Source organism: Colletotrichum scovillei, assembly GCF_011075155.1.
Source record: "Colletotrichum scovillei strain TJNH1 chromosome Unknown Contig00005, whole genome shotgun sequence".
In the NCBI taxonomy this organism is placed as follows: domain Eukaryota; kingdom Fungi; phylum Ascomycota; class Sordariomycetes; order Glomerellales; family Glomerellaceae; genus Colletotrichum; species Colletotrichum scovillei.
The window spans coordinates 336,583-359,511 of record NW_023336263.1 but is presented as its reverse complement, the minus strand read 5'-3'; the positions used below and the strand labels follow the sequence as shown (position 1 = coordinate 359,511).

The window sequence follows — 22,929 nt, the reverse complement described above, 5'->3', positions numbered from 1 at the left end:
AAAACCCCCTTGGGAACTTGACACCTCCAGTGACGCATCACCTGGAGCCAAAAAAGCTCGCTTGCACGTATTAGAAGCTTGTAGGAGCAAAACGTTGGGCCCTGGCCAGGATTCGAACCTGGGACCTCTTCCAATCCGGCTGATAAGACTCAGAAGTCTTGTTGAAGCCCTAAGGAAGAATCATACCGCTAGACCACCAGGGCTAGTGATCCTGAAGCATCGTACGATGTTCTGGATGCCTGGTGCATACCGAAGGTTTGGTCAAGAAGGGTGGTGGGAGACGAGTTGTGCTATTGTGGAGTTAGGGCGGGTCGTGATGAGGGCACTCACGTCTAGAGTAGTCACAACACACAGATAACGCGTGGCTATAATGCTAGCTTGGCAAAATCGCGCTTCAGGCTGAGCGGTGCCGGAAATCCACTCTTCTGTTGGTTACAGATAAGGATGTGATCATTGGGTTAAGTGTTCGGTTTTGCTCTTTCTTTTCTGATGGGCCTAGTTCTACTAAGAGCATCAAATAATGAGAAGCATAAAGACACACATTGGCACTGTGACAAATAGTTTGTCAAGTACCACATACGCCAAGTGAACCAAGTGTGGTTGAGATTAGGTATAGACATTATATGGTTTGTATCTACTCTTGCCGGATACGGCGGTTTCTATATACCAAAAACAGACCCGAACGCCTCTATGACCCGAACATGACAGGACGGAAACCAAAAGGGGTTTACCACCTGAAGTGGAAGACTCCCTTCAACCAGCTCATGACCGAGGCAATCATACCATTGATGTCGCCACCGTTCCTGAGTTGATCGGCGATGTTGTTAAGGCGGTCCTTGGTAGCGAGCCACTTGTCCAAAACAGCCTGGTCGGGAGCGGTGAAGGTGCTTCCGGTACGAGGAGGCAGGGCCTTGGTGCACTCGGTCAAGTCATTGATGTTGAAGACACCAAGAAGAGAGAGGCGGATGTACTCGCGAGCGTAGTCCTGGTTCCAGTGGGACTGTCCGCCCTGGCCAGCGAAAGCCTGGAACTCGGAGCTGATGCGGGAGTCCTTGGCGAGAACAACATCGCTGGCAAACTTGAAGACACGAGCGGGAGCGGAGCCGAGGGTCTCCTTGTAGAACTTGACGTCCCAGACACCGGGGGTGCTGTCCTGCGGGTCGCCGGCGCGGCTGGGGTCCACGAAGCGCTGCTGGCTGGTCGTGTGGGCGCCGATGAGTGCGGTGAGACCGTGGGGCTTGATAGTCTTGTTCTCAAAGAGCTCGATCAAGAAGTCGGCAGAGCCGGTGACGGGAGGCAGAAGGTTGAGGGGAGCAGGGACGGAGGAGTCCTTTCGGCCGACGTATGTGCGGATGCGGGGACCCAAGGGGCAGCTGTCACGAAATCAGCTCATGCTCAAATTGCAAGACAAGAAGTCCGGATGACTTACACAACAGTGGCTACAGTTGCGGAGAATTGGATGAGATCGGCCATTCCGATTCCAAACTGCTTATAGCGGTCGAACCAGACCTGGGTCTGGGCAACAATCTCCTCGAGACCATGATTCTCCCCGCGGGCGATTTCCTCTGAAGCGAGGACGATAGAGCCGTCAGCTCCGCCGAGGTTGCCGGTTCCCTTAGACCATCCGCCGGCATCGTGGAAGCCAAGACGGACGGCAGCGCGGGCGAAGTCGGTGCAACGGCCGGATCTGCCCCTGAAGGTACCCTGAAGATCGTTGGCGATGTACTTCCAGATACAGCAGGTGTCAGCAGCGCAAGCCGCTGAGCCCTTTGGTGCGAGGGTGCCTGATCTTCCAACAGTTGGGTAGGCGTCATCGCTCTCGGGGTTATCGAAACCGGTAAGGAGCTTCTTGACGCTGCTTCCGACGGCGGTGAGCTTGGAGTCGTCGAGGGTGATGAGATCGCCAATGAGCTCGTTAGAGTCTCCGTCGTCAGCGCCGTTACCGTCTACATCGGCGCGGGAGCGGATCTCGGCGAATGTGTTCTTCATGCCGGGGTAGGCGATGATGGGCGTGGCCGCGAGGGCGGTAGTAAGGAAAGTTGACACACGCATGATGAGTTCGAAATAGTTGTGTACCGGGTAGAAGAGAAGTTGATAGAGAGTGGTCTAGATGATGTGTATGCTGAAGTCGCAGAACGAAAGGATGATTCTATCGAATCGAGAAGGAATGATAGAGACGAAGGAGATGATGAGGCGTATCCTGATGAGCCAAGTGATAGAGACTGGGCATCATGGGTTCATTATATCCTCATCGATAGCTCCTAAGCCCGGGAGGCCGTGCTCGCACTCCAGCGAATCTATTCTTGGCAAAGGAAGCCATCGTACAGCTTGAATGCTGACTGTGGAGATGAGGAGTCTCCAATCGTCTTGACTAGTTCTAGGGCGTCTCGACGCCGTCGACGTTGTAGCAAAGGCCTGCTTTTCCTCCTTCTCATCTGCTGTCAGTCGCTCGTAGTCTCGTATTGGGCCGAGTCAACCGAGTAGGAGTTGATCCAGTCCGAGCGCCACCATGTGTACTTTTGCTCCGCCTCCACGAAGCCTTGAAGAGTCGGACGAGGAATCATGTTGTCTGCGATTGGACAACCAGACCGGGGGAAGACGGTGGTTGCTACAGCGGTGAGCGAGGCGTTGACCAGGAGGAAACAAAGAGGTCTGTGTGCCGCAGATACCACGTCGAGATACCACTGAGTAAGGCACGTCAGATATCATTTCCCCTGCTCTATACTCCGGGGCATGAGCAATACTGACGAGGTTTACTGCCAGCCGCGTGGACGTTCAGTCGATAAGTGCTATTCAACTTGCGTTGCGTACTTACTGACATGAACTCCTCACTGACACCACGTCTGCGAATGTCAGTTTCTCCGTGCCTCGTATCGATGCACCCATCATCCGACCCTGAAAGATGCATGTGTGCCAGGAACAGGATGTAAATTCAGACGCACAACATTTCTTAGCTCCCATCTTGGTATCTGTGCTAATCCAGATCCGATCTACGGGCGAGACCACTGTTCCCCTTCCAGCAACTGACTCTGACCGAGTTGGAACAAACTCAGCAGAGGTACTCTTATTCAGGGGTAATAACGCGAGTCGCAATCCCACAAAGGAGAGAGCTGCTTTAGCGTTGCATCCCGTATGCTGCACAATCCCGACGCTAATCCAATGTTGCTTCTAGCGCACGACGGCATGACTTGGCGGCTAAGTTCCCCTGAAACATCAGGTGGGATGACCCGGAAGACCCTAATATTCTGGATACGACCGCCGTTGAGCTTGTTTTCCTGCGTGTGGATGGACGTTTGTTGTCGTCCGATGCTGTCTCAGAAACTTTCAACGCTCGGATGGCGCGCCAACCAACTGGATCGTCCAATAATTGAGATGCTATTTCTAACTCGTAATAGGAGAGGATCTTTTGGTACAGGGATTTCCGTAACGTTTCCTCCCTGCTTGGCTGCTCGCGTGTCGTGTGCGTACGATTCGAACACTCGTCGACGTGAAGTGGGAGTGCAAGTTACTGCTCGATAATGATTCAGACGCGTAAACACCCCTAATATCCCCAGGTTCTGATGGCAACAACATGGTTTCTTGTGAAGATGATCGAACCGCTCAACATCCTCTTCTCTTCTTATTTAAGCCTTGTGAATGCCTCTTCTTTTGACTTGTCATGCCAAGCTTTTCTGAAAATCAAGATGCCCTCGTTCCCGTGTGACACCGACACGCCTCGTCCGAGGAGGGCTGCTGACATCGGTCCGGCTTTGACTGGTCAGACACAAGCTGATAGAATAAGCTTGAAGCCTTCAAGCCCTACCTTGAATCCCGGTCTGAGCGAGCTGACCGAGTGGCATCCTGCTTCCTCGTGTCGACTTTTGTTTGTCCCCGTGAGAAAAGCGTTTCTGAACGCGAGAAGACGGCGGCAACGGCACTAAACCTTCTTTGTCCTTTGTTCGGTGTCTTTGACCCCCCTTCCTCTCACTGGCGCCTGGCGCTAGGTAGGAAGCCATCGGCCCGTCGAGGATCGTCAGGGGGACCAAACAAGCGTGGTTCCTCGTGATTCTGTTTGTTCTGTTTGGCGAGCCGTAACGCCTCGGACTTCAGCTGGCAGGTAAAGACCCAAATTGGCCCAGCTTCGTCGCATCTTCCTGATCCAGCTGCCAGTATCCACCGATTTCGCGAAACGTCTGTTCGACCCCAGGTAGTATCTCATTTAAGTCTCTTGCCTGGACATCAAACATGTCGGTGCACTGGGCCGCAACGAACTTCTCAGAATGCTGGGGCATGTAAGTAGCGCCGTCCCATTTGATGGCGACGTTGACGTTCACCTCAGGGCTCTCTTCGCTCGGCGCTCTCTTGTAGTGCCGAAGATATCCGCCCTTGACGTCCCGATTCCACCTCATGACTTCGAGAGGAGCAGTCTTGACGAGCCCCCCGTGAAGAAAGGCGATACGGCCATCGTCGGGGTGGTGCTGCGCGAACGAGTGTCCGCAGTAGAAGCCATCATTCTCCGTTCCGACACTCGTGACCCATTTCTTGGGCTTTCCAAACGTTGTCCGTAGAGCGTGCCACGCGAAACGGAACATGTCCTTGTCGCCCAGCAACATCTCATTGTAGTATTTCCCCTGCTCATTGTTGAGCCACGATGCAAGCTGGAGGTGGTACCAGAAGCGCTGTTTGTCTACCAGAAGCTGACCGCTCTCCTGCTCGTGCTCTGCCATTTTGCATGGCGTGTTGAAGATGGCCCAAGCGGGATTCTGAGGCCGCGTGCGAGCAATATCGGGCCAGAATACGGAGTGGTATTCTGTGTACTGCATCGAGTCGTAGAGAATCGACGGGTCGATCATGGGAATGTTGTCGGAGTCGAGCAGCAGAGGCTCAGCCCAACGCGAGTTGAGAAGGGCGGCAGTCTTCAGCTGGTAGTTGATCCCAAAGATCCCATCCTTCTTGATATGTACAATATTGTGCTCTTTGGAGAGATCATTGTAGTATATCGGCTCATAGAGAGCATTGAGATCCGCCATGACGCCCATGTCCATCTCGGTGTCCCAATAGTGAATCTCTATGGCAATTGTTGACCGGAGCCTCTTCAGCTGACGCAAGATTACCTTGACGCGCATCACCGTGTCGGCGTTGCCTGCGACTATGACCAGTCCTCGCCCGGAGAAGCGATCCTTGACGCGTGCGTATGGGATCATGCCGCTCTTGACAAAGTCCTGCCATTCGCGTCTGCGCAGCTCGATTTCAAGCACCGGTCGGTCCTCAATAACCCATGGCAGATTGTCGGAGAATTGAAAATCGACGTACATGTCCGCTGGCCAGGTACACGAAGCGCGAGCCTCTTGCTGGGAGATGCCCTTGATGTTGGTCACGGCAGCGAAGTGAGGGATGAAGTCGTCGGCTGTCGGGAGTTTATGCGCGTCGAGAAGCACATGCGCCTGGATTGGAGGCGGCTGGAACTGCAGGTTATTGTCGATGATGGGCACCTCGACGCGATCTGGAGGGATGTCGACATTGATGAGCGAGCCGCCCGGTGGTGAGTTGGGTGTCCATTGGGATGTTTGAGGATTCGAGTCGCCCTTTTTGAACAGCAAGATCAGGACAACGGTGATGACCAGCGCAAATATGATGCGTGTTCTCTTGATGGCGGCCATGCTGACGATGAACCATGGACCTCAAAGTCGAAAGAGTAGTGGGCCGAATGAACAGCTTCCACAAGGGATACACCGTTCATATCAACTGGAGACCCTAGACGCGACACCCATTTCAAGCAGTTCCCATGGTTCACCTCATCTTGTTTGTCTTTTGCCGGCCTCGGTCCCAGCCATCCCATTTCGTGCTGATCTCCATGTGAACCGAGCAGGGGTGTTCCCCCGCGTAACAAGGCCTTGCTGCGTGATTGCGTCGTGCGGGGTTCGTCACATCCTGGAAGACGCCGTCGCAAAGCTTGAATCCAACTATTTCACATCACATACTTCTCATTGGTTAAGTAGTTGATGAGTGACAGGCCATCTTCCGTACCAGAGCGGGAATGCAGGTCGAGCGGTCCGGAGCGTCTGGAGTCCAACTTTTGCTGCATAGTATTCGTATCAAGACACTGCGGCCGCAGGGCCTGTCGCATGGAGTAGTCGCTTTCAGTAAAGCTCCCGAGACCTACAGGCATCTTGAGCAAAGTAATATAGCCGGCCTTGCAATGGAAATCTTGAGCTCATGTGTGACTTCTCGTCACACCGTTCATCTACGTGTCTCTCTAGAACAATTACAGCTTAGCCTTTCCCATACCGAGGTTATTCCAGTCATCTTGAGTGAATGGGACATATGTGCTTCCTTTCCCGTGCTTCTCAATCCACAATAATTGATCGCCGCCTTGGATCTTACTTGGATCCACGCCCTCATTCTTCAGCGGCACTTTGTTCTGCTTGTTGTTGTGCGTTGCTGTGCCCTCGTTCAGGAGTCGGATGAAAACCGGCACGGCATATCTTGGGAGCTTTGATCGTGCGAAACTGTTGACCATCAGTTTTGATGCATATAAACTCTTGAAGTCGAGCCTACTCACCTGAGGAAGTCGGCATAGTTGAAGGACCCCTTCTGGTCCGCAGCGATGTCCAGGGCTGCCGCGCCAGCCTTACCATCATGCCCGGGGAGCTGGACGCCGTAGACGACTGCCTCGTTGACGCCCGGGTAGCTACCCAGGACTTCTGAGACTTCCGCGGTCGAGACGTTCTCACCTTTCCAGCGGTACGTGTCACCTAGACTGGGTGTATGGGTCAGCAGATGCAGTCGAAGCGAGATCTCTCTGACACTTACCGATCGAGGAAGAACCATCTGCCTTCACTATCGCGTCGCAAAGAGTCACCAGTGCGGTAGAAGCAATCACCCTTCTTGAGGATGTCACGGACAAACTTCTTGTTGGTGGCGTCCTCGTTGTTAAAGTAGCCCGGAAACGCTCGCTCTCCAGGATGCTCGACCAAGATCTCCCCACCGACTTCATACGAAGCGCGCAGGGCCAGGCCAGTCTTGGGATCTCGCTGAATATTCCCCGTTTCCGCATCAATCTCTACAGGTACCACCATATTTCTGTACTTGAGTCGGAGCAAAAGACCGTGGTGACCTAGAGCATTCGCAAAGAAGTCTCCCCGGGAGAGGTTACGAAGGCCCAATGCGCCCTCGGTGCTGTTATAGAACTCGCACACCGTGTCGATGCCGAACCTTTCTTGGAAGCGTTTCCATACGTCGGGTCGGCAGCCATTGCCGAAAACAGCATGGATGTTGTGGTCTTTGTCGCGCGGTGAGGGGGGCGAGGCTAAGAGATATCGGAGAGTCTCACCAACGTAAACGAACCAAGTGGCGTGGGAGTCGCGAACATCTTCCCAGAAGTTTGAGACACTAAATTTGGGCGCCATGCAGACTGTAGAGCCAGACTGCAACTTGTAAGCTGGAATTCGCTTGAAGAGGGCGGGAAGGTCTTACCAAAATCTGGGATATCATAGTGATACCGCCAGTCCCGTGATAATACGGCTGTATCGATCTTTTTAGAAACTTCACCTATCACAATATAGGCGCATTCACTTACCATGCAAATATAACATCTTTCCTTCCCGCTCTTTGTCGGATGCAAGCCAATGTCGTTCTACGCAGGTCAGCAAGGCGGAGGAAGACAGAGTGCGCATCAAATGCTCACCGATAATGCGAGGCTTCCCGCGGCAGCGGAAGGCATGATGACGGCCTTGGGTAGCCCGGTAGTTCCACTGCGATTGTCAGATATTGAAGACCCCATAACCAATGCGCTTACCTCGTGTAGAACATGGCCATTGCATCGGCAGGTGTCAGATTCTTCCGAAGCTCGTCTCGCGGACGAATGGGATCCATCTGGTATATTCCTTCCCTCTCTTCTCCAATGTTAACGACTCTGATGCCCTTGAGATCCAACTCGGTCTGGACGTCGTTGTACTTGGCCGCAATATCAGGGCTTCCGTCAACGACTACGAGTTTGGCGGTGCTGATCTCGATGCAGCCGAGGAGGGCTTTGCCGACGAGATTGTAGTTGATCATGGCGGGCGCTGCGCCAATTGCAAGCAGACCAACCCAGGCGAATGCAAAGTCGGGCGAATTTTGCATGAGAATCGCAACGAAGTCCCCCGGCCGAACACCTTGCGACAAGAACATCTGTGCATACTGGTTCGCCCTGTCATAGGTCGTCTTCCACGACACGCTCCCGCTTCGTGTCCAGATGGCTTCACCGTAGGGATCCTTCTGGACCGCTTCTTCGAAGAAATAATAGGGAGAAACACGGCTGCTCTTGACTATATCCTGGGTTAACCTCACGAGCGTCAAGTCGGCTTCGGCAGTCCTTACTCGAGTTTTCGACAAATTTGGTTACTGTCCGTCGACCTCGGAGTGCCTTGACATCCTTGGAGATGTGGTACTTGGCATCTACGTACATGCTGGAGACCATGCTGCCAGCCAGCGCTGCGGCCGTAACTGCTTTCGAGTGAGTGCGCATTCATGGCATTTGTGGTAGCCAAAGCCCGCCAATTGATCTGGATCTGAGGGCTTGGGCAAGGATCGCAAATAAGGTCTTCTTACCGAGTGCCATCCTTGCTATTTCTTTTGCCTTGGGTTTGGGAACTATCCGAATCGCCTGTCCTGTACTCGCTCAGGCTCCAGTGGCTGCAGCTTGGCACAGCGAAACCAATACCCGATTACTGAGGCGTGGCTAGGTGTTTGCGACACGACGATGTGTTTGTTAAGAAGTTGTGAATTCGGAGTGTTCAACAGATTGGGATTGGGACAGTGAGTCCTTGCTGTCGTCAAGCCCGAGATATGGTGTTGGATCTTTGGGGAGCGTTGGAGAACCCAAATACCAAGGTGGTGGCCAGCTTACCGAGGTCACGGAGCCGGACTTCATAGAAAAACACAAAAGACACCTTTGGAGAAGCAGTTTTGGGGGTTGTTGCGTTTGGGGTTTTTACCGATCTGCCGTGCTTCACTGCTGCTGCTTGACCGAGCACCCGAGCTCCAAGCTCCTCCCAGTCTTGACTCTCTCCCTTGTCCCACCAGATCCCGAAACGAACAGCCGGCAGATGCTTTCTCATGCGAGGCGAAGCGAAAATGGATCTAGGGGTGTCACATAGTCCCACTGAGTGCGTTACCCCAGAACTCGGCGTCATTGAACTAACACCTAAGGTACCCTAGCGGAAACCCAATGTTGGAGAAGATGGACGCGGGGAAGTGGCTCCGCGGGGTTTGTTTGTAGCAGAGTTCATTTGTTCGAGGCGCCCAGCCATGTGCAATCTACGTGCTCAATTGAGAGGAAGTACTCTGCAGAAGAGGTTGAGAGGCCCGGCACCCTGCCTTGCGAGATGGCAAGGTAAGTAGAACAGAGTTTGGACATGTCTCGCGTTTACGGCGGTCTCATTGGGAGATGCGTCTCGACACAAGTCTGAGCTTCAGGGATACAGCTTCTGGAACGTTGCGAGAACGAGGCAAGACGGAATAGCCGAACCCCGAAGAGTCCGTGAGAAACAACTTAAGTTCGAAGCCGCCAACTAACTTCGTCCCCTCTCGATGATAGAGTACCGGAACTCGTTCGGGGCTCTTGCCACGATTTTCAACCCGATCCCGTAAACCGGCCCCATAATTGCGCGGTACCCCTGACGGCGTCGACATCGGGCGCGCCTTGTCCCAGATGATGGCCCTGTCTTGACTCTTCCCGGCAATACGGACCGATGAGCGTACGGTTTCCATAGCCATCTCTTGGATGACTACCACGATACTTGTTATATATACGTTGGAACCACATCCCACATGGAGTGCTGCGTGGGAATCGGTGGCGCCAACAGCACAGGGCCTAAGGAACACCGTAAAGTAACAAGTTGATAGATCTAATTACCGTGAAAAAGGTATGTGACACGCATCGTATTATAGCTATTCCCTTTCTCCATATCCAACATCTTAGTGCCAAACCTCAATGAGAGGGCTCTTGAGAACGTGGCCGCATCCACATAAGCAGACGAGAAATGCTGCGTCTTGAGTAAGCGAGAAGTGAGAAGCCAAGCAGGCAGCAAGCCTCACAGCACATAATCTGGTGTTTGAGAAAAAATGTGCAGCGTTTTCTTGCTCCTTCAATAAATTTCTGGATACTTTATGGTCATCGATTAACTTCCGAACCCGACCGCCATCGTCCCTTGGCTGACCACTGAAGAGAGATGACTGCGTTGCCGACATGGTATTCTTGTGCGCAGAATCCCTGTCGGAGAATGGAACACGTCTACTGGAAGAGCTGAGCACAGAGCAATCAGATCTATCAAGTCCCGCCCAGGCACTTAGCGATCCCATCACAGCAACGCCCACGACGTCAATCAACATCCTTGTAGCCGAACACAATCAAGTTATGAGAAAGCTCATCGCCAGGCAAATGGACGGATTAGGCCACAAGTGCGTGTACGACTTCGCATGCAACGGCCAGGAGGCATTCGAGGCATACAAGAAAGGCTACCAGACCTATCGATGCATCTTGATGCAGCCTTCGATGCCCGTCATTGATGGTCTGCATGCCACAAGACTCATTCGCGCATTCGAAACCGAGAATGGTCTGAAGCCGTGTTACATTGTAGTTATGGCTGCTGGCATATCGATGGGGCTAGATATGGATAGAACTCGCAGTCTTGGTTTCGACGCATTGATACAGAAACCTTTCAAGACAGGGGATTTAGAGAGGCTTCTGGTTGAGCTAGGCCTCGTTCCTAAAAGGCCAGTGGATTCCTCTCAAGACTGAAGTTGCTGAAGATCGGCTTTTTCAGGAAATCTACAGCGATCTCCAAATCACCACGGCATACTCAAACACAAAACAATTCTTAACATGGAGATACTATGTGCATGTACGAAAAGGTCCCCGAATGCCATGCATTCGGACTGTCAAACGACCTACCCCCTCGACGACCCCGCATCGAGTTGGTGTTTGTACCCCGCCGGATTTCTGAAATCCGATCATCGGCCCTTCGGTCAGCTGCTTCTGTATGAGCACTCGCCACTCGCGACATTCTCAGCCTTTATCAAATCTAGCCGTGTTCGGGAAATCAAATATCGCTTTGAAGCCTTTCGAATTTCTGTGCCATCGCTCGGAAAGAAATACATCCCGTTGAAATGGCTGCTCTGCCTCACACCGACGACCTTCGGAAGCTTTTCAGCAAACTCATCAATGGTTCCCATATTCTCCACTTCCATCAAGTGGTTGATGCCTACGGTCACCTGTCTTTCCGCTACCCCCTAGACCCTGACATCTTTGTAATGTCTCGAAACGTTGCCCCAGCTCAGGTGTCAGATATCGGAGATCTTGTTGCCTACAGGGTTGGTGATGCCGAGCCCCTCGAAGCGGAGTCGCCTCCGGGCTTTGCGGAGCGGCGAATCCATTCGGAGCTTTACAAGCGGCACCCGCAGGTCAACGCGGTGGTCCACAGCCACTCCGAGGCTGTGGTCCCATACACGATATCGGGTGTTCCGTTGAGGGCCGTCAGCCACATGTGCGGATTTCTAGGCGCCAAAGGTTTACCGGTATTTGATACCGCAGACCACATGGAGGACGGCGACGTTCATGACCTACTCGTACGCAGTGAGAATATGGGTGCCCACTTGGCGAAGCACTTCGACGATGGCAATAACGTGGCGTTGATGCGCGGGCATGGTTTCACAGTCGTTGCCAGCAGCATCGAGCTCGCCGTGATGCGAGCAGTGTATACGCAGAAGAATGCAAGCATCCAAACTACTGCTTTAATGCTTCAAGGTGTTACTGGGGTCGCGGGCGGCGTGAAAAGTCTAAGCCATGACGAATGTGTGGCTTCTGACAAGACGACACAGTGGTCATTAATGCGACCATGGAACTTGTGGGTTCAGGAAATTGAGTGCAACGAGGTGTACAAGAAGGTGCTCTGATTGATAAATAATATTGACTGAACTGAAGCACTGAACTGATTCTAATCTATTTCGTTGAATTGAAGCGTAATTGTTGCCCAAGGCCGACGGGGCTCTGTGCGATCGAGGACAGTGAACCGAGTATTACTCTATGCGCTAGATTTTAGGGCCCGTATAGCGGACAACATAAGGTACTAAGTAACGAAGAGCAGCGGTTCTACCCAGCTGATGGTGTGTCTCTCTAGGGGTTATAATGAAGCTTCATCAACTGAAATGCATACAACAAGAGAAAGTTCGCTCAGGTAACAATGGCATTCCTCGATAGCCAAGTCCACAGTTCGCAGCGGAAATGGGTGCCGGCATTGACGCAACTCGGGACCGTTATCATCGCATGCGGGGTGATCGGCTGATAGACCTTCACAGCTGCGTCTCCGATCCACAGCCGGCCGTGGGGTTCATCTTTTCCTTTGCTTAAGACTACCACTTTGGGGATAGCGTGTTGATAGACCATCGTCATTACTCGTAGCTTCGCAGCTACCCGAGAGGATAATCCCGTTGCTGTTTGTTGGTATGTTAATAAGCGTAAAGGCATCTCTTCTTATCATCTGCCTTGCAATCATCAGTGCGACACTGCGATGTACAAGTGAAACAGCCTTCCAGGACCATAAGAGGACATGAGAGGTTCGCATTCTGTCAAGAACTCCCGAGTGGTTACCTCCAATTCATATCATTGAATCTCCGCTGTCACAGACCACTTGAAGACATGGCCACATCATCAGCGGATGGCCAAGATGGCCACCTGCAGAAGCGATTCTCTAAAATCACAATGGTTGGCATGGCTTTCGCTATTCTCAAGTTAGTCATTGAATCGTAATTACATACCCAGATTTCGATACTGATTTTCAAAAGCACTTGGATCTCTCTAGCTGGGTCCATTGGTCTAGTGATGCCGTCAGGTGGATCCGTGTCCTTTGTGTACGGCTTCATCTTCTGTGTTATCTGCAACATCGCATTGAGTGCAAGTGTTGGAGAGCTTGCATCGCTCTATCCAACAGCTGGAGGGCAATATCACTATGCCTATGCACTTTCGACGAAGAAGTGGAGGAAGTTGACGGTAAACCCCACGTCTCACAGCCTGGCTGGAAATCAAGTGCTAATGAGCTCCAGAGCTTCTTCGTTGGATGGGTCAACATCGCTGGCTGGCTCACGCTCAACACTACCGCTGCATATTTTGGGGGTGAGTATTGGCCTGCTTCAGCGACTTGAGCTTCACTAATTCTGGGTGAAGCCCGATTCCTCGCTGCAGCCGCGGTTGCAGCTTCTGGCGGCTCCTACGAGATCACACAATGGAGCACGTACTTAATGTTTGTCGCTGTGTCCATCATTGGAGTATTCTTGAACATCTTTGCATACCCAATCCTCAACCGCTGGAATGAAGGAGCATGTAAGTACTCTGAAAGATAAAATTGATCGATTGGGTTGCTCATCTTCTCAAGTGTATTGGTCCTTGCTCAGCGTCGTCGTGATCAGCATCGTGCTACTCGCAACCTCTCCCAAGACAGACGCTGAATTCGTCTTCACAAACTTCTCCAATACCACCGGCTGGAGCGATGGGACGGCATGGATGCTTGGACTTCTTCAGTCCGCACTCAGCCTGATTGGGTTCGTCTCACCAGAACCAGACCTGCTGCTGTATGACTGACACAGTGACAGTTTTGATGCTGTGGCGCACATGGTCGAGGAGATGCCTAGACCATCCACAGATGCTCCTCAAGCCATGGTCGGTGCTGTCATCGTTGGTGGTACGACGTAAGTACAATCCCACCGCATCACAGAGCTTGGTAAACCTGACAGTCGACGCAGAGGAATCGCTTTCATCCTCGTTATGCTCTTCTGCGCCGTCGACATCCATGTCTTGCTCTCCTCGCCTACGCAGAGCCCATTGACGGAGATGATATTGCAAGCAACGAAGAGCAGAGCAGCTGCCACTGTTCTAAGCGTTGCAGTTGCCCTCTGTTTTGTTAATGGTGCGAACGGCTGCGTGACGTCGGGCAGTCGCTTGGTCTGGTCTATGGCTCGAGACAACGGAACTCCGTTTTCGAAGTAGTAAGCACAGTCTGAAGTTGCGATTATTTAAGCTTATTTTGCTAATCTTACTTTTCGAAGCCTCTCGCATCTTCACCCTACGCTAAATGTGCCTGTACGTGCAATAATTGTGCAAGCCATTTTCAATATCCTGTTCGGTCTGCTTTACCTTGGTTGGTCTACCCTTCAACAAACATGAGATCGGGAATTTAATATTATGTAGGCCCTGAGGTCGCATTCAATGCTTACATCGCAAGCTGCACCCTGTTCTTGAATCTTTCTTATGCCATGCCAGTCATGATCCTGCTAATCAGGGGCCGGAAACTCGTCACGGATAATCCGCCAGTATTCTCCCTGGGCGGAGGCTTCATGGGCTACCTCACGAACTGGACGTCGGTGCTTTTCGTCATCGTCACATCAATCGTAAGTAGAGCTGCGTGGAGTAATTGGGAAGTAGTGCTCACATATCTCGTAGTTCTTCTGTTTCCCACCAGCAATTCCTATCGATATTTCTACCATGAGTAAGTCCCCATCTACCAGCGGGTTATTTATGTATCTAACACACACAGACTACGTGACAGCTGTCATCGGAGTTTTCATTGTTTACGCGGTTGCACTCTGGTTTATCAAGAGCAAGACCTACAACGGTCCCAAGTTTGAGCTCATCCTTGGGGAGGAGTTACCGACTGCGAACACTATCAAGGATGAGGAATCTGCAAAAGGGATAACCGCCCTACCACATGATAAGCTGTGATTTTGTAAATAGTCTCTAATCCGAACGGATTGAATTGTACGATGAATCTGATGATATTGTGTTCAGAGAGTTCTCCAGTCGTCCGCAACCAGCGCAATAGCCCGGCAGGTTAGTGGTTTGATGTGTTCCTTTGAAAACTCAAACCGCCACGATATGGTTTGTCTCTCGTCTTCTGATCCGTAATTTCCTTACGCTGAAAAAATTGACCCTATTGGGATGTCTTGTAAGCTGTTCGAAGTGTCAGTAGCCGCGGGTAAGCAGAAAACAAACAAGCAGGAGTAAGAGTGAGCTTAGATCTCCACACTCATTGCATCTCAGCTGGGTAGTATTATCATGACATTAGACATAGATATGTATTGTTCTCTCTTTGAGTTTACAACTTAGCCCCTTTGACATAGCCATAATGCCAATCGACGCGCCCCAAATCCTGTCTGATCTGATAGTTCCGCTCAGCAATCTCAACAACTCGCATATCCACATCCACCACCCGCATCCCATCCTCTCCATCCGTGAAGCTCCCAGGAACCTTGCCGACAATGGGCAATGCAACTTGACTGCAACCAAAATAGCCCTGCTCTGAAGGTCCTCCCGCATTGCAGTAGATGATGGCAGCAGTATTCTCAAAAGCCCTCGTGGTAAGCGTGGACTCTACAAACATCTTCTCGCAAGTCGCGTTATACTCCAAGCCCTCTTTGCTCATGTCCGACAACGTCCAGTACGAGGGCATGATGATGATCTTTGCACCGGCCAAAACAAGCTGTCGGAATGCTTCCGGGAAGGCCAAATCCCAGCAGACTAGAATGCCGACGGGACCCAAGGGAGTATCGAAGACTTGATGAGGCTTCGGCGTACCCTCGTCGACTTGCATCTTGTGTGCGTAGGCGATGCTTGAAGTCAGATGATCGCGTTCGGGGATCCAGAGGTTGGTCTTGGTATAAGCGCCCAAGAGTTGTCCATCATGGTCGATGAAGTAAGAGGTATTGAGAAGAGTTGGCTTGGAGTTAGGATCTTCGTCTGGTGCACGGTAGACGATTGTGCCGGCGCAGATGTTGATGTGCACTTCCGCTGCGAGTTGCTGGTATCGCCGTTGGAAATTCTGAGCTTCCTCATAGCTTAGTGCGAATGAGGGTTCATCCGGTACCCATCCTGTCATATGATATTCTGGTAGAACCGCCAGTGATGCTCCTTGAGTTGCAGCAAGGCGAATTTGTTTGGAAGCGTGAGCAAAGTTGTGCTCGGCATCCAGAACCTGCAAAGATGAGGGTTGGTGATGGTTCGTGCTAAAGTGACGTCGATAGTGGGCTCACCTTTGGCCTTGTTTGTACCAGTGCGACTTTGAAAGACTGAGTCCCCGAGACGGCCGCCATGTTGGAGAGCTAGGTAGTAGGATCAGAAATGATAGCACGGGAATTTGATAGAGCTTCAGCGCAGCTTAGTGTTTCCATTAAGTCTTATCAAACAAACTTTGAAAACCTAAGGGAAGAGACTGGCTTCGAAGTCTCCTCATCCATGATTACCCATTTCAGCATCATTTTCCTTCGCCTCGAGGGACCTGATTTGGTTTAGTGGATGGGGGCATGCGTTCATCTTCGCTGGGGTCATGCTACCTCCGAGCGCTCCACTGCCGATGAGCTCCCCGCATCCGGACGCGAGTCATTTCACTCACTGAGACAATCGTTTCTCAGGCACATGGAAAGCTTGCTGCTCAAGAATTGCAAGCTCGAATGATTCTGGGATTGCCACACTCGCTTGAGCTGTCGTCTCGTTCTCATCCAATTCTTTATTTGAATGTGCACTGTCATCTTGTATTCAACAACCTGATGCAGTCATCGGCGCAAAAGACCATCACCAGATCCCGAAATGGGTGCGCAGTATGCAAGTCAAAACGGGTACGAGACCAACGTTATGTACTATTTGTTGTGTTAGGTCCTAACACGCTTCTTGCCAGTTGAAATGCGACGAAGTCAAGCCACATTGCTCGAGATGTAAAAGACTCGGGATATCCTGTCCCGGATATACAAAGCCTCTCAGATGGTCGCCTGCCTCTAGATCACCTAGGGTCGACATCACAACCCCGATATCTAACGAACCACAGAGCCGCCAGCAAAGGGATAGAGCCCCGGTTCAAAATCTGCAGTCCCCTAATCCATCTTGCAGGGATATTTGTGAAACGGATTTCCTAAATCAATTTGCAAATATCGATACCCCTTCAAGTATAGACTTTCAAGATGCTACCCATCTAGAGCCTCCGTTTCCCTTCTCAGATCTACCGGCTCTTTCTCCAACTCCTTCCTCATCCGCAGGGGTAACATTTTCTCTTCCGTCAATCGGAACCGAGGCCAATGAACTATGGCAGGGTATCATTCCTGGTACTCAAGTCGCTCCGCTTGGTCTAGATGTGGTAGACCGGCGCGTCAGCTCCAATCCATCCAGCATGGCTCGCAATGAGACTCCACTATCGGCCTCATTACAAGACAATACATCGGTGCTGGTGGAGTACTATTTCAAAGAAGTGTGCGGGATGATGTCTTGCTACGACAGCAAGTTGAACCCATACAGAACGACCATTTCCAATCTCTGGAGTAATTCGCCATCGCTCTACTACGTTACCCAAAGCATGGCTGCGGCTTGCCTAGCCGAAGTCTCGCCAGGCCTTTCCGCAGCCAGTAGCCGACTTCGAGACCAGGCAGTAAACGCTCTATGGAAAGAAAGTAGAGCAGGTCCAACGGATACATCATCACTGTTGGCATTGGTCATGCTAGGCTTCAGCCTCTGCTGGCATGATCCGTCTAAACTCGGCCAATCCGAGTTCGAATTATTGGCAGAGACGCTCATCCATCTCGAAGCCCAACAAGATAACTTGGCCATGGCGGACAAGCAGAAACGCTTCTTCTTTTATAATTCTCTCGTCTACTGGAGGATGCTGCTTTCCTTCGTCACCGACCGAGAGTTGCCTTCGGCGGCATCCACTGGCGCCGTTCAGCCACAGCCGCCTCGGTTTCCCAATCGAAATGACACAAGGATGCCACACCCGCAGACAGGTCTTGGAGTAGAGATGCTAGAGGTTGTGGGGCAAGTCGGGGCACTCGTCAGAAGAGAAAGAAAACGGATCCGTCGCCGCCAGCATTCATCCAGGCACGACATCGAGCAGTCCGTCGCCGCCATACAGACAGCGGAACAACTCCACTCGCGGCTTTGCAAGATTGAACTTCCAACAGAGGTTACAGTCATGGACTCGGGAGATGATATGACACCAACAGACCATCTGTTAAAAGCTGCAGAGGCGTACAGGTGTACGGGACTGCTGCAACTCTACCGCAACTTTCCTGATTTGCTCTTGCAGGACACGGCGACTGCCAGTCCGTCAGCCTGGCTGGATATACCCGGAGAGTCAGAATCCAGCCTTTCGGACAATCCAGAAACTCTCCACGGGACGTGGCTGACCTGTCTTGCTCTACATATCCTCGACCTTCTACAAGATATTCCAATCACGTCGCGATCTCGGTCCATCCAGCCACTGCTGTTGGTAAGCATCTGCAGCGAGCTTTCTATAACTCGCGAGTTTTCTTCGTTAGCTTCTTTGGGAGGCAAGCCTGTGATAAGCTTTGCTACCAGTCCTAGGCTGAGGGAAAAGCCAACCATGATCGACATTTTACACGCTAGACGGCTGGTCCTGTCGCGTCTTGCGTCGTTCGAGGGCATCTTGGCAGCGAAGCCTATACGACAAATGACGCTTCTTGTAAGAGAGACTTGGTCATGTATGGATGAGAAGCAGAAGGACGTGTACTGGATGGATGTCATGGTGGAGAAGGGTTACGAAACGTTGATGGGATAGTTGCAATGATGCTTCTTACGGTCCTATCTAGCATCAAATGGTCTTTGAAAGTTCAAGCCTCAACCATGGTGAGAAGATGTGAAATGCCCAATAAAAATTGGCCAGAACGACTGGATACATCAAGATAGAAGCCGTCTACCTCATGGATGTGCACTGGACCTTATCTTAGACGAGTACTCAAGCATCTTGGAAGGGGGCTCCTCACTTACAAGCCGAAGGAGCACTGTGTCAGCACAAGCGTGTGGAGACGAGTAGTTGGAGTGGTCCAGTCAGATATCATACTTCATGGGTAAGGGGACTTGATCTCAACAGTCCGGCCTTCAACCGACAATTTTGATCGAAGTAAAGCCATCCCCGCGCCTTTTCGTCCCCAATTTCTCCCTCCAACTCCCGCACCACCACCAAATGCCCGGCGGCGTGTGAGAGCACAGTGTCAAATTCACATCTCGCACCTACAGCGTCTTAGACGCCTGTATAAAATAGCCAACATGAACTCTTCCACCCGCACCTCCGCCATGCATTCATTCTCAAGTCCTCAGAGTCCTGGACGTAGAAGCTGGAGTTCACTCATGGCGTTTTCTAGTTCTCTTTATTTGTTACCGTCCCGGCTCCTTCATTCCTAATCATTCTCTTCCCATACACCTACCCAAGTTCCTTCGTCTTCGTTCAGGATACCCGGCCCCTGTCATAGCCATGGAGCCCAAGTTCAAACAGGAGATTCAACAGGTAAGTCTTTTCAAATCATGGTGATGCCCAGGCATGCTCTACCACACCTATGCAAATACCCCGAGTTGGCATCAGTGTGATCCAATAAGCCACCTTGTTCCTCTCCGTTTTACGACCCTGCTTTCATGTCACGATACCTCGTGCCAAAGCAAAACCATCTCTGACCAGTGACACAATACCGACCAGATGATGTACATTGCAGGAGAGACACAAGAGGTCTCCGTCCAGACCACCAAACTTATTGAGGAAATCATCCGAGATCAAGTCGTTCACATGGTATTTCATCCGCGCCTCTCCCCCTCGGTTCTCTCTTTCCACAATTATATCATCTACTGAACACCAGAATTTAGCTCAAAATAGCTAACGACCTCGCCGCCCGCCGCGGCTCCCGCGTCTTCTCCAACAACGACCTAATCTTCCAAGTCCGCCACGACAAAGCCCGCGTCGAACGCCTCCGCATCTTCCTCACCTGGAAAGCCATCCGCAGAACGGTCAAAGACTCGGACGAAAAAGAAGGCTTCGTCGACGAAGCCGACCTTGAAGAAAACGTCGTCGCGCCCGCAGACGACGCCCCCGCGGGCGGCAAGACCAAGCTGCCTACCGTCACGCTCCCCTGGGACGCGGCGTCCTATTTCTCTGAGCAAATGACCGAGGCGAGCCAGGAGGATCTGGTGGAGATCACCAGTAACGAGGCCGCGCTCGAGAAGTTGAGGAGAAACGATGAGCGGACGAGGGATATGACTGTTGCCGAGTATGCGACGTGGTCAGAGTATCGTCACGCGTCGCTGACTTATCGCAAGGCCAAGAGGTTTCGAGAGTGGTGTGGATTGGGCGTGATTGCGGAGAACAAGCCCAATGATGATGTTATGGATATCCTGGGGTTCTTGACGAGTGAAATGGTGCAGAAATTGACGGCGCAGGCACTCAAAGTCCAAAAGCAGGAGGCGCTCCGTCTCGGGGAGGGGACGGCGATGGCTGGGGAAGAGAAATGTTTGAAGACAGGTTTGGGCGGGCTTTTCGCTGAACCAGAGGGTCTTAGGAAGCCAGTTGATAGTAGGCATATCCGAATGGCGTTCCAGCAGCTGCAAGGGAGACCAAAGAAGAGTCGGGCGTTGCTGAATGGGACTCGACTTTTGCAACCACCCTCTCTGAGGCTTGTGAGTATCATTCCTTGGTTGAGGATGATAAGGAGCATGCGCTGACAGGAATTCATCATAGCTCTGAAATCAATGTCTACTGATTTCACTGTGTCAGCGCTGAGAGAGTTCCTTGTGCTGTTGTGAGAAGATTCATATTGTCGTTTGCTACCCAAGTTGGTGTCTGATATTCGAACGACATATCTGGGCGAATTCTCATTAATCCTTGCCATTTTTCACGGCCCGTGTAAGATATCACTGGTTCATATAGCTCTCTAGCCTGCTGCGAATTTTAGAAAGAACATTTAAACGACAGCCGTCTCAGTCGATTAAAGAAATATGAATCCTTTCTCTTTGGGAGACGAACAGGTTAACTCAAACTTCGGGTCATGACAGTGACGCCTTCAAGGACGGTTATTCGCTGCAGCGAACCAGGGGCAGTAAGTGGCCATTGCGACCGAGCAAGGTGGCTAGCTCCGAAAGATTTTCTCTATGACATTTTGCTTCAAACTTTGCTTCTTCTTCTCCTTTCTCCCAACTCACAGGCTACTCGTAAACTTTTCGCAAAAGTTCTCGAATAGCTTGCTAGCAGTCACCAACGACACCTAAGGTAGATTCTTGGACAAACACGGATTTCGAGCCTCCTCCTTTCGAGACGGGATTGTGAAGGGCGACCAGGCTCGATGGGCGCGGCGGAAAGGATGCAGGCGTGGGCCCTACTCAAGGCCTCGGAAAAGCTACCAATTCAACAACAGTCACTAGTCAAGGTGCCAGAGTGGTTAATGGGCTGCCCTGCTATCAAACCTTGATTCCAGAATAGGCAGTGGCTTCGGTCGCGCAGGTTCGAATCCTGTCCTTGACGCACCTCATCTTTTGTACTTTTGTCTTCCACACAGTATCATCAGGTGCCCTCTCTTTGTGATTTGCCCGATTCAGTTTTTGCTTTGGAGCGTTGTTGAGCTGTTTGTGTGTTATGCGATGGGAAAAGAAGCTGGAGGCTTGAGCTGGAGCCTGAGTGGCCCGTGCCAGGTACCTAGTGCACCTTAGGTACTTAGGGAAAGGGTACGTATCTTGATTAGATAACGCTGACCGTGGAGTCTAAGACCATCGGGTGCCGGGCAGGAGGCAACCCCACCATTGCCAGTTCCCGAAAGCTACCACTCCGATCCGACCCCGCGGCCGTCACATGACGATGACGTGAAAGTCACAAAAGGTTGAGGTTGTCGTCTCTCTGATATTAATCACGGAAGGTCCGTCACTTCATTCCGTAGCTTCTGCGTACCGTGATCCATTCCACTGCCTCTTACGATAGATACCCATACTTCACCTGGGCACGTTGCGTGACACTATCGAGCATCACCAGACAGCAATTCACATCACGATCCAAGCACTACAAGACAAGAGTGGGATTCACAATGGCATCTGCACAGCAACTCAACCTGCCCGACGGCCGCATCCTCTCATACGACCTCTCAGGCCCGGACGCGAAGCCCGTCGTCTTGTTAGCCAACTCGCTTGCGGCGCCCTTTACGCTCTGGGATCATGTTGTCAAGGTTCTCCACGCCAACGGCTTCCGTACGCTGCGCTTTGACCAGCCGGGCCACGGCAAGTCGTCCGCGCCAAAGAAGCTCGACACCGAGTTCGAGACGATAGCCGACGACGTGCACACTCTGGTCAAGTCGCTCAAGATTGAGAAGCTCTTTGCCTGGATCGGCGTGTCTATGGGCGCCGCGACGAGCTTCTACTTTGCGACAAAGTACCCCGGCATCATCCAAAAGGTGGCCATCTGCGACACCATCAGCTCGTCGCCCAAGCACGCCGGGGTGGAGGACTTGTTCGGCCCGCGGGCCAAGGCGGCGGGCGAGGCCGGCAACATGGAGGCCCAGGTCGACCAGACAATGGACCGCTGGTTCGGCGCCGAATGGATCAAGGCCAACCCCGAGGAGGCGGCTCGGGCGCGCGCCATCATGAACCAGACTACCGTGGAGGGATTCCAGACGTGTTGCTTTGCGCTGCAGAGCGATAGCTTCGATATCCGGCCTCTGTTTGAGAGGATTGGGTCGGGTGTTGACGAGGCGTTGCTGGTTGTTGGTGAAAAAGACGCGAACCTTCCCCAGGCGATGCAGGAGATGCGGGACAAGGTGGAGAAGGGGTTCAGGGCGGCTGGCAAGGACAACAAGATTGAGCTCAAGTTGATCAAGAACGCGGGTCACGTCCCGTTTGTGGACAACTTTGAGCAGTTTAAGGAGGTGATTCTGGGCTACCTCAAGGCGTGATTGATCTCTACGGAGTAGTCGCGATTGGAGTCAATGGATACTTACCCAGTAGGGAAACGAAAGAAAACAAAAGCAGTACTATCCTTACTCTATAGGGATATTGGAGGTTGGAGTTGATGAAGCTATAGCAATCGGCTTCCGTTCCCAGCCTCTGGTGCCTCTTGTGGCTTTGGTGAAAGTGAATTAGCAGAAAAGGGGCAGTCCCGGGAGCACAAAGACGGG

At 51.9% G+C, this 22,929-nt stretch overlaps 9 protein-coding genes across 9 annotated transcripts; 5 read left to right on the top strand and 4 right to left on the bottom strand.

The window, feature by feature from the left end:
• Positions 1-650: 650 nt before the first annotated feature.
• HER10_EVM0009983 (peroxidase) lies at positions 651-2,654 on the bottom strand. The gene is made up of 2 exons (XM_035479453.1): positions 1,430-2,654; positions 651-1,373 (listed from the first exon to the last, which is right to left on the bottom strand). Exons 1-2 carry the CDS (start codon positions 2,050-2,052, stop codon positions 728-730), a joined length of 1,269 nt encoding a protein of 422 aa, XP_035334305.1. The 5' UTR covers positions 2,053-2,654; the 3' UTR covers positions 651-727.
• A 1,178-nt stretch (positions 2,655-3,832) lies between these two features.
• Positions 3,833-5,639, bottom strand: HER10_EVM0004187 (glycosyltransferase family 71; the record flags this gene model as incomplete). Its single annotated transcript, XM_035473839.1, has 1 exon — positions 3,833-5,639. One exon carries the CDS (start codon positions 5,637-5,639, stop codon positions 4,086-4,088), a length of 1,554 nt encoding a protein of 517 aa, XP_035333896.1. The 3' UTR covers positions 3,833-4,085.
• A 605-nt stretch (positions 5,640-6,244) lies between these two features.
• HER10_EVM0002300 (AMP-binding enzyme) lies at positions 6,245-8,581 on the bottom strand (the record flags this gene model as incomplete). The annotated part of the gene is made up of 9 exons (XM_035472017.1): positions 6,245-6,488; positions 6,542-6,739; positions 6,793-7,406; positions 7,456-7,513; positions 7,555-7,615; positions 7,681-7,733; positions 7,778-8,288; positions 8,341-8,466; positions 8,572-8,581. 9 exons carry the CDS (start codon positions 8,579-8,581, stop codon positions 6,245-6,247), a joined length of 1,875 nt encoding a protein of 624 aa, XP_035333783.1.
• Positions 8,582-11,007: 2,426 nt separating this feature from the next.
• On the top strand, positions 11,008-11,916 carry HER10_EVM0008853 (class II Aldolase and Adducin domain-containing protein; the record flags this gene model as incomplete). The annotated part of the gene is made up of 1 exon (XM_035478361.1): positions 11,008-11,916. Exon 1 carries the CDS (start codon positions 11,131-11,133, stop codon positions 11,914-11,916), a length of 786 nt encoding a protein of 261 aa, XP_035334225.1. The 5' UTR covers positions 11,008-11,130.
• A 742-nt stretch (positions 11,917-12,658) lies between these two features.
• On the top strand, positions 12,659-14,734 carry HER10_EVM0009233 (amino acid permease; the record flags this gene model as incomplete). Its single annotated transcript, XM_035478725.1, has 11 exons — positions 12,659-12,750; positions 12,805-13,009; positions 13,063-13,132; positions 13,184-13,339; positions 13,392-13,557; positions 13,609-13,704; positions 13,759-14,001; positions 14,062-14,153; positions 14,204-14,403; positions 14,456-14,501; positions 14,550-14,734. The coding sequence occupies 11 exons, from the start codon at positions 12,659-12,661 to the stop codon at positions 14,732-14,734; spliced, it is 1,551 nt and encodes a 516-aa protein (XP_035334246.1).
• A 373-nt stretch (positions 14,735-15,107) lies between these two features.
• On the bottom strand, positions 15,108-16,187 carry HER10_EVM0010653 (carbon-nitrogen hydrolase; the record flags this gene model as incomplete). The annotated part of the gene is made up of 2 exons (XM_035480106.1): positions 16,042-16,187; positions 15,108-15,983 (listed from the first exon to the last, which is right to left on the bottom strand). The coding sequence occupies exons 1-2, from the start codon at positions 16,099-16,101 to the stop codon at positions 15,108-15,110; spliced, it is 936 nt and encodes a 311-aa protein (XP_035334347.1). The 5' UTR covers positions 16,102-16,187.
• Positions 16,188-17,168: 981 nt separating this feature from the next.
• HER10_EVM0004397 (uncharacterized protein) lies at positions 17,169-18,569 on the top strand (the record flags this gene model as incomplete). The annotated part of the gene is made up of 1 exon (XM_035474045.1): positions 17,169-18,569. One exon carries the CDS (start codon positions 17,169-17,171, stop codon positions 18,567-18,569), a length of 1,401 nt encoding a protein of 466 aa, XP_035333914.1.
• A 387-nt stretch (positions 18,570-18,956) lies between these two features.
• HER10_EVM0004735 (spt3) lies at positions 18,957-21,040 on the top strand (the record flags this gene model as incomplete). Its single annotated transcript, XM_035474368.1, has 5 exons — positions 18,957-19,295; positions 19,482-19,571; positions 19,646-20,239; positions 20,353-20,469; positions 20,915-21,040. Exons 1-5 carry the CDS (start codon positions 19,263-19,265, stop codon positions 21,038-21,040), a joined length of 960 nt encoding a protein of 319 aa, XP_035333947.1. The 5' UTR covers positions 18,957-19,262.
• Positions 21,041-21,579: 539 nt separating this feature from the next.
• HER10_EVM0008193 (uncharacterized protein) lies at positions 21,580-22,783 on the top strand. The gene has a single exon (XM_035477725.1). It carries the CDS (start codon positions 21,847-21,849, stop codon positions 22,705-22,707), a length of 861 nt encoding a protein of 286 aa, XP_035334169.1. The 5' UTR covers positions 21,580-21,846; the 3' UTR covers positions 22,708-22,783.
• Positions 22,784-22,929: the final 146 nt, after the last annotated feature.

What these genes read in the sequence shown, in the direction of transcription:
- HER10_EVM0009983 (XM_035479453.1), bottom strand. Translation starts at nt 2,052, where the DNA reads ATGCGTGTGTCAACTTTCCTTACTACCGCCCTCGCGGCCACGCCCATC. An exon ending in GCAACTGTAGCCACTGTTGT is followed by an intron (nt 1,374 to 1,429) that starts GTAAGTCATCCG and finishes ATTTCGTGACAG; the next exon opens with CTGCCCCTTGGGTCCCCGCA.
- HER10_EVM0008193 (XM_035477725.1), top strand. Translation starts at nt 21,847, where the DNA reads ATGGCATCTGCACAGCAACTCAACCTGCCCGACGGCCGCATCCTCTCA.